The sequence below is a fragment of the Mus caroli genome, chromosome 2 (genome assembly GCF_900094665.2).
Source record: "Mus caroli chromosome 2, CAROLI_EIJ_v1.1, whole genome shotgun sequence".
Classification (NCBI taxonomy): Eukaryota; Metazoa; Chordata; class Mammalia; order Rodentia; family Muridae; genus Mus; species Mus caroli.
The window spans coordinates 47250827-47265300 of record NC_034571.1 but is presented as its reverse complement, the minus strand read 5'-3'; the positions used below and the strand labels follow the sequence as shown (position 1 = coordinate 47265300).

General features: G+C 43.1%; 1 protein-coding gene and 1 pseudogene across 6 annotated transcripts in view; one reads left to right on the top strand and one right to left on the bottom strand.

Moving 5' to 3' along the window:
* Nucleotides 1-5276: 5276 nt before the first annotated feature.
* LOC110305919 lies at nt 5277-9599 on the bottom strand (annotated as a pseudogene).
* Nucleotides 9600-10986: 1387 nt separating this feature from the next.
* Nucleotides 10987-14474, top strand: part of Rbm43 (RNA binding motif protein 43) — a 10880-nt gene continuing 7392 nt past the window's right edge. The window contains exons 1-2 of one of the 6 annotated variants that reach the window (XM_029469783.1): nt 11244-11331; nt 13760-13883. In XM_029469783.1, the coding sequence (XP_029325643.1) occupies nt 13881-13883 (3 nt within the window). In that variant the 5' untranslated portion in view covers nt 11244-11331; nt 13760-13880. Of the gene's footprint in view, nt 11332-11571; nt 11620-11964; nt 12118-12750; nt 12782-13759; nt 13884-14474 lie in introns of those variants that run through there. The other 5 variants (XM_029469798.1, XM_021156112.2, XM_021156111.2 and 2 more) reach the window with 5 other exon arrangements.

Genomic DNA, 14474 nt, shown 5'->3' with positions numbered 1-14474 from the left:
TCCTCCTCCTCCTCCTCCTCCTCCTCCTCCTCTTCTTCTTCTTCTTCTTCTTCTTCTTCTTCTTCTTCTTCTTCTTCTTCTTCTTCTTCTCCCCCTCTCTCTCCCCCTCTCCCTCTCTCCCTCTAGTCTTTCTTTTTTTGAAATAGAGTCTCATTGGGTAGCCCAAGCTGCCCTTGACCTCCTGATCTCATGCCTCTTTGGAATGTATCCTTGCCCAGGTGGTAGGTGCTGTGGAAGCCTGGAGTCAAAACTCAGCACTTGCCTTCTTGAAGTTTCCGTTCTGTTGGCGAACGTACAGAAACCTTAGTGATAAAATTCAAACTCCCCAATAGAGAAAGTACATTTTTTTTTGCCAAGGAATCTTTGCACAGATTTTATTCTGACATGTTTCATGACTGGAAAATAAGATTAAATTCAAGCCAGGCGTGGTGGTACAGACCTTTAATCCCCACTCACATTAGAAAATGTTCTATGGCCAGAAGGGGAGATTTTTTTTTTGTTACTGTTCCTGATATTTTACTTGTAAGTTTTAAGGTTATTGCCAGAAATGGTCATCACTCTTATATTCTGTTAGAAATGAGATATTGCCTTCAGCTGCATAATTTGTAGCAAATATTTGTATTTATCAAAAATTTCATTTCTGCTATTATTTGGGACTATTAAGATCATTTATAGCTTTCAAAAATATGAAGAATGTTTCAGTCTGTTTTCTATTACTGTAATAAAATACTTGAGATTAGGGAATATATAGAATAACAGAGGGTCAGGGACTAGAGTGGTGGCTCACAGGACCTGCTATCAAGGTATGCTGATTTTTAAATAACACTTTATCAAGTCTACTTACTAATAATAACAGACATACGCTACTAATTTTTTGTTTTCCATGCACTATTTTTAAGTCTAGAAACTAAGTTTATTATCTGCTTTCTGGAAACTAATTAAGTTTATTATCTGCCTTCCAAGCTGTCCCATGCAACAGTCTGGCCAGTTTCTTTTCAGACACATGCTATAGGCCCAACCTTCTAATTTCTTATAGCTAAATTTACTACCTGCCACTTGATCAGAAAGGGTGCTCCTGTTCCAGGACCTTGAGTTGGAAGCTAGATTTCCAGGACAGCAGTGTTGCGATGGAGGAGACTTTAGGGGCGAGCTAGTGGAGGGTGTTTAGGTCATGGCAGTGCTACCCTTAGGATGGACAGCATACCAGGCTCTTCGGGATTCAATACTTAGCAACATACACAGACACATACACAGAGAGACACACTTCATTTTGTTTGCCCACTTGTCTGTTGGAGGAGATTTGAGCTGCTTCTACCACTTGGCTGTGATGAAAATGTTACAAAACATGGATATAGGCTTACATTTTTAAAAATCTACTTTTAATAAGGGTTCTCAAACATTTCAACCCCCCTTCTAGCCCACCTTCCAGAGGTAGGGGAGAAAAGTAAATAGGACAAGGGGATGTGGACCTCTTTAGCAGTAGTACTTTGGGGCTATTCCAATCTCCGTTTATCAGGATACCAGCAGTCCAGTTCACTAGTGTCAGGATAGCAAACATGAATGAGCAACACTTAAGTCAGGGGGAGCAACCAGGACCAGCCAGGATGGCAGGAGAAGTTCTCTGCCATGCCTCCTTCAACGAAGTGAAGATCAATGAAGCTGAAGAATCGCAACCAACAAAGTGTGGCAAGGCTAGCTATGTAAGCACATTGTAACTGTTGAATCCTATTTAGATGTTCTCCAAACATCGCATGTCCTCCCACAGGTCTTGCCTCGGTAAAACACCACGTGCATTTGTATCACCTGACATATCCAGAAACTTCCATTTCACATGAGTGCAAAGCAGGTCTTCAGTTTTAGGTGTCTATTGAGAAATGGAATTGCTGGTCCTATAATTCCAATACTTTGAATACGCACATTGTTTCCAGGAAGCTGCGCTGTTTACTTCCCTTCTAGCAATAAGCAAGTGTTTCAGGTTTTCCTTTTTTAAGCAACTGCTGTCCTAAAAGCTATAGTGTATTGCCTCATTGTAATTGTGATTTGTGTTTTCTTAGCAATTGGTGATGTCATCTTTTTAGGGGCTTGGTTACCTGCCATTTGCATGTCTTCTTTGCAAAAGTGCTGTTCAAGTGCTTTATCTGATTTTATTATATCAAAAATTTACATTCATTTGCTTGTATGTAAAGTAACTTTTTATTCTCCTGTTGTAATTGCTGTCTGGGAGGCTTACTGCTTTTGTCTGCTAATTTAGGCCTAGTCCTGGAAGCTTCTAGTCTCCGTATAATCTAATCTTGACCTAGAATGTTTTCACCTTCTGAGACTTACTGCTTAATAAGCTCACCCTTTCTTGGTCTTTCTGAACTCTAGCTGGCCAGTTCAACTCAGCAGTTCTGGTTCAAACTCCTCTCCATGCTGACTGATTCAATCTGGCTTCTCTCAGCTTCTCACTGAATTACTCTGCTTGGCTTCAAACTAACTCTGGCAATCTGTGCTAATCTTCTGGCACTTTCTCATTCTCTGCTTTGTTCTGTCTTCATCTGCATCTAGTTTATTATCATCTCTCTGTAATCTCTGTACCTCTGTGCCAGTAAAAACTGCTTACTCCTCCCTCTCTGTGCTGCTCTACTCTCCCTCTCAACTCTACTGTGTTGCTCCCCATGAACTCTACTGCATTCTTGACCTATACTCTCTCCTTCCTATATGCTTTGTTTCTCCCTGAACTAGTTTCCCTTTCCTCTTTCTTTCATGAGAGTTGGGCATATCCTACTTTGTCAAATTTTCTCTGATTCATCATTCTTTCTGCTAACTCAATTAGATATCACTTTCAAACATAGCTGCTTCCTTCCACTAACTTTACGTTCATTGATTGGAATGAAAGGTGAGTACTAAGGGTGTGTCTATATTTCAGCCAGATGGATTGAAGGTGTGGACTAAGGGCTGAGCCACACCCTAACTAGGAACAGGTTCAAATCTTCTATAACACTTTTATGTGTATGAAGGTTTGCCTGTGTGTAAGTGTTGTGCCAGGAAACATTTATGGACCCCCCAATAAAAAAGATCACCAAGGAGCTGATTCTGATGCAATCACATCACGGTCTCTTTATTCAAGCTCGAGCTTGGGCTCCCTGCCAACCCTGACACAGCAGGAAGGTTGAGCCCTGAGCCTAGTTTTAGGCAAGCATTTATAGAGGCAAGAAGTGGGTATCTAGCGTAATACTTACCTGATTGGAAGGGCATTACGGCCTTTAACATAACTGGTTGTTGCTCAAGAGCCAAATCATAAACTTAACTTCCATTTTCCTCCTGATTGGTGGTGGTTAGGAAGTGAAGTGTCAGGGGCTGACTTGTAACCTGGAGGTGCAGATTTGTTGGGGAATAACCCGGAAACTGATGCTAGGTACCAGCCTGTTAGTTAACTTGAGTTCAACCTTAGATCAGGTTCTCTAAGATGGAGTCTAACCCAAAAGATTTGGTCTCTCATAAGTATGCACACTATGTTTGTGTCTCATGCTCAAAGATGCCAGAAGAGGGCATTGGATTCCCTCTAAGAGGAGTTACAGATGGTTGTGAGCCACAATGTGGTGCTAAGAACTGAAACCAAGGTCCTTTGTTAAGTGCTCTGAATAGCTGATCCATCTCTGCAATCCCATGTCTAATTTTAAATCAACTTGTTATTTTACTTTAAAATTTTTATACTATATTAATCCCTTACATATATTCAATGTGCAAATATTTTCCTCTCATCCTATGGGTGGTTTTGCAAGTCCAATGACACATTTTTTTTTTATAAAATTTTTAAAATTTTGTATTTTCCTCCAGTATTTGTGGTGTCATTGCTTCCCAAGCCCTGTCCAAATCCAATGTCATGAAGTCTTCCCTGTACATTTTCAACTTAGTGCTTACATGTAGGTCTTTCCATTAGCTTGGGTTAATAGCTGTTGGTTTACATATATGTTTTTTAGGCAAAGGTCCACTTTCATTTGGGGGAGAGTGCTGGCTAAGTTAGTGCCTATACTAAGTCACACCCTCAGACTTTTCTTCATTCCTTTGTATGTGGCTGTCTCATGTCTTAAAGCCATTATTTCCCCAGTGAATAGTCTTGGTGCTCTTCTTGATAATTATTCAACCACATAGTTTATCAGAGCTGCAGCAGCTTGTGATGCCCACAGATAGGGTTTCGTTATGACGGTTTGGCTCTTGGAGAGAAGCCCCATGATCTGCAAGCCACAGGCACAGCGAAGCTGATGATATGGCTGTAGTCTGAGTTTGTAATGGTGGGAAACAGATGTCCCTTTTCTAACAAAACAAAAAAGGAAAAGATAATTAATAAAATAAGTTGAATTTGGCCAAGTGTTGTGCTGTATAGTGTGATTCTAACCCTCAGGAATCTGAGGTGGAAACAGGAATGTTCTGAGCTCAAAGCCAAAGTGGGCTGTGTAGTAAGATTTCTAGTCTTAAAAGGTGTCTATGGAAACTTTGCCTTTCTTCTGTTTTATTCTACTAGAGTCACAGTAGATGAGACAATGCTACACATTCTCTTGGGAACATTCCCTCGCATATCCAGAAAGGGTGATTTACCAGTTACCTGCTCGTCCCTTAGCCGGGGGTAACATGTCATCATTACATCACTGGAGAAGTCAGCTGTCAGGGGAAAACAAACCTTAGTTCAATTTCAGAGACTTCAGTCGAAGTTCCCTTTGCTTTGTTGCTTTGGGCCTGTGGTATGGAAGTGCACCGATGGCGGAGAGTAAAGTAGAGTAAGCTGGTGGCCACGAAGCAAAGGCAGGGGAAGAGGCCAGGGTCCCAGTGTCCCTTAAAGAGTGTACCCTCATTGACCTACCTCTGATGAGGCCTCACTTCCCAACAGCACCACAGATCAAACCTTCACCATGTTGTGGCCTTTGGGGGCCTTTCAGATCCAAACCACCAGAGTCATGTAAATGGGAATTTTTTCTGGCTGGGATTGTCTTTATGTCATTTCTGTCTCATTTCAGTCACTGTAAGTTTGAAGTAATACTTTAAAATTGAGATGTGTGAGTCCTCTGGATCTGTTCTATTTAAAGACTGTTTTGACTATTTTGAAATGCCCTGAGCTTCCATAAAACTTTCAGATAAAAAAGGAAAAATTTTCATCATTCATCAGTGAATGGAAAAATCAAAGCATTTATGAATGTAAGAAGACCATAAAACCTTCATCTACATAAAAAAAGCTGTCAGACATGTTGGTCTTCATCCCAGCCTATTTTCTTCTTAGAGATTTGTAGCCCTGAGATGGTTTAGTCACGATGATTGACCCGATCCACTCTAAGTACAGCAACTGCAATATTAGTAGCCAACTTAACTGCCCAATACTTTTCCAAGTAAGTATCAAGAATACCAGCTTCCAGCATGGCTTTTACAGCAGAATTTCTGCCTTAAGATCTAACCCAGCAGTTTTATTTCCTTCTTGGTTCACTACACAGACTTAAGAGATTATGTCACTGGCTTTAACCCTAGAAATTTCTGACAGTGCCCATATAATAGCTTCAAACGCTACAACAAGCTTCTTTCTAGTATACTGTTCAAGTCCAGGTCTTGGCTCTCCATATGGTGTGATGTGCTTGGCTAGTTCAATTTCCAATCATGCACCCTCCTGCCCCAAAGCAAGATGTTTATCCCCTGCGAGAACTTCAATGCATTAACACCATCATCTTTTGCTCTTCCTATATCAGTCATCAGATCATCTATAGAACCTCAACATAGTATAGTAGAAATGGTACCACCTTCTTTTTCATGGGAGGTTTCATGCAACCTCCCACGCATCTCTATCTTAATGGAGGCAAACTCTGTTCCCTCCATACCTTGAAGAAATGTCCTATTTCTCCAAGAGTAAGAGGAATCAATCTGGGGAGAGCTGTAGCTCCAACTCTTTTATTGTCTTCTGAGATCTCATTTTGAGTTGAGCCTTACCAACATGGTATTGTATTTGCTTGCATCGTGAAGAGCCATGTTTGCCACTTTGTTGCCTGTTATAATGACATCTTCACCACTTCCGACAGTAGTGTTGCTTTGTGCACCAATGAGATTTTCTTCTCCTTTAATGACATCCAGCAGCTATCCAACAGTCTTTCTCAGCACCATTCTCTCTTTTTTGTTATCACGTCCTCAAAAGGACAAGAGTACTTTTAGTTTCTTCCTTAAAAAAAAAAAAAAAAAAAAACAATCCATGCTTTACCAGATCTCAGAAGTTTACAACTCTGATGTGTTCATTATTGAAGTTACTGGAATCATGGGAAATAGATACAGATGGATGAGCAGTAAGTGTGACCAAAACTGTGTTGTTCACACGGTGTGCGCTCATTATTGGGGTAAGAAGTAGAGATGATACTTCATCAGCATCCCAAGAGATTTACAGGATCCTGTCATCCAATCAGAAGGATGCTCATAGGCTTTGTGTGTGTGTGTGTGTGTGTGTGTGTGTGTGTGTGTGCTGTTTCATAATCTTCTATCATCTCTAAAACTCTAGCCCTAAGAAGTTATTCAACTAGTTCCGGAAGGGCTTCGGCCAGAACAGAGTTGGTGCCACCTCCAACTTCTTGCTGTTCAGTAAGAGAGGCCATGATGTCATTTGTGCAGCAGGGTGCTGCACTTCCAGATCTTTCAAAATGGGTTCTGTATCATTTGTCACAAACCATTCTCCAGGAGACTGAAAAAAAATTTAATTCATTCTACTTGGTTCCTATGCTGTACAAAAGTTTGGGAAGATTCCTTGCAAGCTTGTGTTTGTATATAGACGAGGTCTCCAGCCTCTTCTAATGCTCAAAATATTTTGTTTCATCCTCAAGCATCTGGGAGAAGCCCAGAGGCCTGGGGACTTGAAGTGATGTGGTCAGCCTGCAAGAAGCTGTTGTTTATGTGCTCCTGTAAACTCTGGAGGAACTAAGGAGCAGGCAAGCTCAGTTGCTCCCTTCCTTCTCTCCCTCCCTCCCACGTGCCTCCCTCCCTCCTTCTCTTCCTTTCTTCTTCCTCCTCCTCTATTTGCCTCCCCTTCCCTCCTTTCTCCTTTTCTTCCTCCTGCTCCTTCTCCTCCTCCATCTCCCTTTCTTCTTCTTCCTCTGAGACTGGGTCTTTCTACGTAGCCCAGGCTGTCCTTAAACCCATCATTAAGCCTTAGGTTCATAAATGGTGCTATCATAAATGGTAGCTCTACCTGTTATACTTGTTTTTTAGTTTCTATATACAGTGCTTTAGAGATTGTGGGAAGAACAACATTGACTCTGTAGGTGTGTATATGTGTGTGTATGTGTGTGTCCAAGTACACCACATAGCATATGGAGAACTGAAGATAACTTGTAGAGTCTGTTATCTCCTTTTACCATGAGGAGCCCGTGGATCAAACTCAGGTTGTTAGGCTTGCGAGACGTTTACTCACTGAGACATCTTACTGGCCCTATCCCGCCCCCCTACACACACACACACACACACACACACACACACACACACACACACACACATTTCTCTCACACACACATGAAAGAGAGAGAATATGTCTAAAATTTATTCAAGAGGTAGTGATTAAAATTTCCCCTTTGCTTTGTCCTCACCCCTTTCTGTGCTGCCTCCCGAGCTGTGGGCTGTGTCACGATCAAGCTGAATATCCCTCCCAGCCACCAGCTACACCACAGTGGACAGTGAACACAAACTTTGTACTTTCTATGAGAAGCCAAGAGTTGCAGACATTCCTGGTGATGTTCTAGATGAAGGATGGGAGGGCTACGAGGTCTCAAGCAGTGGTGGGAATGATAAACAAGGTTTTCCTATGAGGCAGGGTGTCTTGACTACAGCAGACCCTCTTTTGTTGTTGAGAAAGGGACATTCTTATAGAGACCAAGGACCAAAGCACACAAATCTGCCCAGGGATGGATTGTGGGTGATGTTCTCAACGTGGTTATTGTAGAAAAAGGAGAGAGGAGTGCTACTACGCTGAGGGACACCACTGTGTCTTGGTAGTTGAGACCCCAAAGATCTCACAGAATCTGAAAACCCCAATCTCTCTAAAGACAATGATGTCCACTAGTATGTCGTCAGGATGTCCTTTAACAGAGAAGGTGGGAAGTCCAAGACTAAAGCCCCAAAGAGCTGGTGTCTTGTTACACCACATGACCTACCACACAAAAGTTCACGAAGCTCTGAAGAAACAGGGCAGCAAAAACAAAGAGCAGGCTGCAGACTACGCTAAACTTTTGTTTGAGAATGAAGGAAGCTGAGTACTTCTACTTAAATGTCAAGTCTACTAAAAAATAATTCTTTAAGGGTAATAAATAAATGAATAAATAAATGATCAGACTTGGAAAAAAGAAAGTTTCCATTTTGCTATTCCCAGGTATGTTAGGGAGGGGGGAAACTTCTTACAGTGTCACCTTGTGATTCTTTTTTTGCCAACATGAATGTAGTTTATGAAAATGTCAAACATTGTTTCAATATTTTAAAACTTTAGAAAGGGTCTTTATAATTGTATATTAAGTTTAGTTTTGCCAATTTGTATTGTGGATTGTCCTGGTGCTGTTTGTATTTTGAGACTAATTCCACTTCCCCCAGAGGGGCTGCCTGGGACAAAGAGTGAGTCACATACTCAGGTAACTGCCATTTTAACTTGTAAAATAAAGGCTAGAGCTGGTGATTGGCAGTGGAAGGGAAGGTGGAGCTAAAAAGTTTTAGGGAGAAGGAGGAGAGGGAGAGAAGAGAGGATGACGGAGGAGGAGGAGTTGGAAGGAAAATGGAGCAAAAGCACGAGGTTTAGAGAACCCACAAGTTATAAGGGATCTCACAGCTGGAGAATAGAGTAGTGCAGTGACAGATCTGCCCAACCTAGGCGTGCAACTTATATTCATACTAATTGAGTTGTGTTTTTTTTTTTTTTTTTTTGCATGGGGTTACTTGGGTTGGGGATTTACCACAACACATTTGACACAATGTAGCTAGAATCACCTAGAAAAAGTTTCAGTGAGGGATTGTTTAGGCTACTGCATCTCTGTGGTTATAATAACATTGGTGGCGCTGTTCTCTGAGCAAGGGATCCTGGGTTGCAGAAGTTGCATAAGAGAGGAGGAATCAAGCTAAGCAGTTGGTAGTCCATTGCTTTCTGCTCCTATCTGTGGGTGTGGTGCTATTGGTTGTCTCAAGTTCCTGCCATCCTGCAGATGAAGCTGTGAGCCAGGAGAAACCCTTTCTCCATAAACCTGATTATGTCCAGGGATTTGATCGCAGCAAAAGGAAAGGAGGCCACCATGCTGTATCAAGAACATAAATGTGGGGTGTAAGCAAGGTGACAGAGTAGGAAGCAGGGAGTCAGGAGGATAGCGCTGGCCTCGCGTGCACAGGCACTGGCTTCAATCCAAAACATAGGGGAAAAGTGTTCTTTCTGTTTGCTCTCATTACATTTTAGATGTTTGTTAGGCATTCAAATTGGCATAGTGGGGATGTGTCAGCATGGTGGCATCGGCTTGAAATCCTAGCATTTTGAAGGCCGAGACAGGAAGATCTGGAAATAAACTATAAATTGAGGAACTATATAACTACATGGAGAGGAGACCTACCTCATTCTGTCCTAAAATCTTCATAGCCTTGAAGTACCATCAAGTATATAAGTAGGTCCTTTCATTGGTCAGCTGAGTGGACTCCTCACTACAAGCAACATATATTCATTTCTGTCCGGCCTCATGGGGTCACTCATGCACTAGTGTTGGAGGGGAACTTCTAAGAGTAGAGCTGCTAAGTTGGAGGATAATTGCACACTTTCACGTTTGCATGTCGTTGTGTTTTGATAATGCTACAACAGGAAGACTTTACCTTAGTCACGGTAAAGGTCACAGCTACCAAACCTACTGAAAAGAAGAAGAGCATCAGAACAGCATACTAATTTTATTAATAGCTTATTAGCATTGAATGTGACACAGAGGTCATCCGAGAGAAACAGCCAGAGGCCCGAAAAATACAGTTTTTATGCTCAAGGTAGATAAAGATTGGACAGCTTTGGGAACTGTGACTGGACAGAAGTTTGCTTTCCTGTTCTGGTTTGATCTCTATTGCTGGGATAAACTCCATGACCCAAAGCACCCTGGGAAGGTCAAGGTCTATTTTAGTTTACAGGTTACTAGTTTAGTTTACAGCACAGCAAGCCAGGAACCTCAAGCAGGAGCCTGGCAGGACTGCTGCTGACCACTTCCTGTCTGCTCACTTTTACCTGCCTAAGGATGGTGCCGCCCACGGGAGGCTCACCTCTTCTGCCTAAATTAGCAATCAAGAAAATGCCACATTCCAATAGTGGCAGTACACCCCTTTAATTCTAGCCAAGGCAGGCTGATATCCCTGTGTTCAAGGCTAACCTGGTATACAGAGCAAGTTCCAGGATAGCCAGGGCTTCACAGAGAAATCCTATCTCGAAAAACCAAAAAATGAAAAAAGGACAGAAAATGCCACAGACATGCCTACAGTATAGAGATAGTTTCCCAGCTGAAGGTTCTCTTCCCAAACTAATCAAGTTGACAGTCAAGATTAGCCATCCTAGCCTGTGTGGATTCATCTTTGCTCCGTGCAGCATTCCTTAATGCGGGAATGGGACTTCCCTCAGAGAGAGGGGAGTATGTTTCATAGCTTGTTTGGGACGAGAGGTGTCTATTTTATATGACCCAACTTTGGGGAAGAAGAATCCTGTTTTCTGTGACTGGCTTAGGGTCAACAAAAATGCAGGAGAGAGTCAGGAAGGGGTCAGCGGGATTTGGCTTCAAGAATAGGGCAAGCTAAAGTGCGAATGTGGGGAACTGTGTTCTGAGTCCCTGAGAGATGTCCAAATCTTTAGAAATGTTTGCTGGTTTGTGGGATCTGCTAATTTGAGCACACCGGTTGAATATTGGTATCTCACAATTTCAGTTTCTATTTCTTTACAAGACGAGTTCGTACTCTGCGTTTGCCTTTATATTTCTTTGATTTTACTGGGCTAGATTTCTTGTGTCCCAGGCTCCAGCGCCATTTCGGCCAAGTGATTGAGTTTTGTGGGCAGGAGGGTACCTTCTTCCTGTGCTCTGCGTTCCACCGGTGATGAGCCTGGGCGGACCCTGCTGGCGGGAAGGAAGTGTCGGGGATCGGGCTTGAGAACGCGCTGGAGAGACGGGGCAAGGCCTAGGAATGAGTTTGGAGAGAAGCCCAGATGCCCGCGGGGCATCTTGCACAGGAGCCTCAAAGGAGCCAAGGGACCGACCCAGCCGGGCTCCGCCCTTCCAAACTGAGTCTCCAGGGAAACGGGAACCGGAAAGCGAAAGCGCGCGCCCGAAGTGGCCGTCACGGGCCCAGCAGGTCTGGCTCCCACTCGTGGGGACACGGGCTCTTTTCTCACCCGCCCCTGCTCAATAGGCAGGCACTCGCGGGTTTTGTCCGGAAGGTGGTTTGGGCGGGACTGCGGTTAGGAGTGGGGGCGAGGACAGTGACCCAGAAATGGAGGCTAACTACTGGAAGGAGCCAGTAAGAAGTGTCTGAGCTGAAGGCACTGGCTTGCTGTCCCTCTCTCCCCCAGAGCTAGGCCTTTGACCAGGGACCCGGGGTTTTGTCTAGATGACTGTGTTTTGGAGCTGTTACAGTGAGTGCGTGAGTTTCTATATATGTTTTACCTGATTGTGTGTGTGTGTGTGTGTTTTACTTGGTGAGAATCAAGGTATAGTGCATGAAAATAAACTATTGAGAAAACAAATAGAAACCAAAACAGCAAATGAAATATTTCTTCTTAGTGCTACACTTAAGAAGAAAGTGTTACTTTATACCACTGTCTGTCTGTCACTCTCTCCCTCCCTCTTTTTCTTCTTCCTTCCTTTCTTTCTGACATAAAGGCCCAGATCTTCTTAAAGCAGAGCATGGAAACTGTAAAATGGCACCACACCTCTGCTGAAATTCCCTTATTTCATAGTCTTTGAGTGGACTGTTTTTCTTCTTTACTGTGCACAGAGGAAGACAGGTCATTCTCTGCTCATAATGGGTCTCAGGAGAAGGCATGTAGCCACATGTCCTCAGACTTAAGTGAGTTAGTGAAGGAAGGATGTGCAGGACCTTGACGAGACCACGGAATGAAGTGAGGTTTTGCAGAACAAGGTGATTCTAAAGATGAAGTGTGCGAAGACACTTGAATTAAGGAATGCATTAGTGCTGATGAGGTGTGGAGCTCTCCTGAGCTTAAATGGATATTTGTCTTTGATATTGATGAACGGCTGGAAGGTCTGTAGTTCCTGAGCCACTTACCGAGGAGGCTGGTGTGGGCTGTCAGGCAGGGCACTGTGCCCAGAGATAAAAGTCAGGAAGTCACGAAGGCTGGAAGTCTGAAAAGTTCGTCTTGTAAGGGAAATTGCAATAAGTGTCTGAGGACTAGACTGAGGGACTGGTATATTTTCATCTTTTCACTATACCATCTAGAAGACAAATAGTATACTTCCATTAAAGTGTCTTCTTTGTCATATACCCAGTAAGTTTTAACTTGTTACAGTTTTGAGGATTTTTATCTTCAGGAGGTCTCCCTTTGTCTTGTATTTGACCAACATGAGCCATGCCCTGCTCCCCACATCCCTGCCCCAGCTTTGTGTGCTGAAAACAACTTCCCCCTGTTCCTCCCCTCCCCTCCCCTCCCCTCTCTTTGGTTTGGTTGTCCAAGACAGTGTTTCTCTATGTAGTCTTGGCTGTCCTGGAACTAGCTTTATAGAGCATCGTGACCTCACACTCATGGAGATCCACCTGCCTCTGCCTCCCAGTGCTGGGATCTAAGGTGTGCACTGCCACTGCTCAGCCTGAAAACTTCTTTTTTTTTTTTAAAAGATTTATTTATTATATGTAAGTACACTGTAGCTGTCTTCAGACACTCCAGAAGAGGGCGCCAGATCTCGTTGCGGATGGTTGTGAGCCACCATGTGGTTGCTGGGATTTGAACTCTGGACCTTCGGAAGAGCAGTCGGGTGCTCTTACCCACTGAGCTATCTCACCAGCCCCCTGAAAACTTCTTTTTCTTGATGTTTTGTTGTCTCCAGTTCTACCCCAGCCTTCAAGGCCTCTCATTCACGGAGCCTTTCGTGCTTTAGCCAGAATCAATCTTGCTTCTTAATCCTGGATGGCCTTTACTGTAGTCTTACAGGATTTTATTGTGGGTGGTATGTGTTCGAAATGAGATGTTCTGTTTCCTTCTGCAGAGCAATATGGTTTTTATGCAAACCAAGCTCCTCTGAAATGATGTAAGTGACCTTCTCATCCTTGAGCTAGGAGTCCCCACCGGATGAATTGTCAAGCCCCTTGAATGCTGCAGGGCAGAAAGACGACACCGCACATTTTTATTCATTAAAATAATTTTATCTTATTTTATGTGTGTGTTTTGCCTGCATGTATGTATGTACATCACATGCGTGCTTGGTGTTTTCAAAAGCCAGAAGAGGGCGTCAGACCCCCTTGAACTGGAGTTACAGGCTGTAGTGAACCACCAGGTTGTTGTTGGGAATGGAACCCAGGTTCTCTGTAGGAGTAGCAAGGCCTCTTAACCCCTGAGACATTTTCCCAGCCCTGTACAGAACATGTTTTGAAGAGGACAGAATTTCAGGGCAACAGTTTTCTTTCTGCTTGCCACTTGTGCCCAACGTGTTGTCGGATGTGGAATGTTTTGTTCAATGAATACAGTTTTTGTAATGTCTTAAGTGATAGGATGTATGTGTTGAGAATGTCATACATACATAAGTAAACTTAAAAATGACCTCATTAGATAGGATCTGTGTGCCGTCTCATCGTCTTGACTCAGCAACTGGGTGGAAGGCAGAGATTCTGAGACCGCGCATCTTCTGGACCCTCACCACCACTGGCTTAGCCATTTTCTGAATCCCGCTATGGTAAGTGAGGAGGAATGACTGCTTGCTTCCATTTTCAACTTTGGGAGCTGTGCTGTAATCTTGCTCAAGTTTTTCTTCAGGTTGTTTGGTACCTTCTATAACGTACTTAACCTGTGTATCAGGTTACATAATTGTCTGTAATGTAACTGTGTCATTTCCCCTTTAATTTCTATTAACACTGGCTTTAATCTTACGTTGATAGCATTGAGTAGTTTCATCTTCTTTTGTAGCCACTTTGAGTTTTTTGCGAAGACTTGGCACGTTTAGTCTAAAAGTTAAAATTCAACAGTGGTGCATCCTAAGGAGCATATAAGTTTCCAGCAGGGTCTAATTGCTAATTGCTGGCTAAAGGTGTTCCCCCCCTTTTGGACTTAAGTCATGTGTAATTTTTCTTCGTCACATAAAGGGAAATACTTCTAGTGATGCTTAAAGGTATCTTTTCTGTTTGTGCTTTCCTCCTTTACTTAAGATTTAGTTCACTCTAGCCGGGCATGGTGGCACACACCTTTAATCCCAGCACTCAGGAGGCAGAGGCAGGCGGATTTCTGAGTTCGAGGCCAGCCTGGTCTACAAAGTTAGTTCCAGGACAGC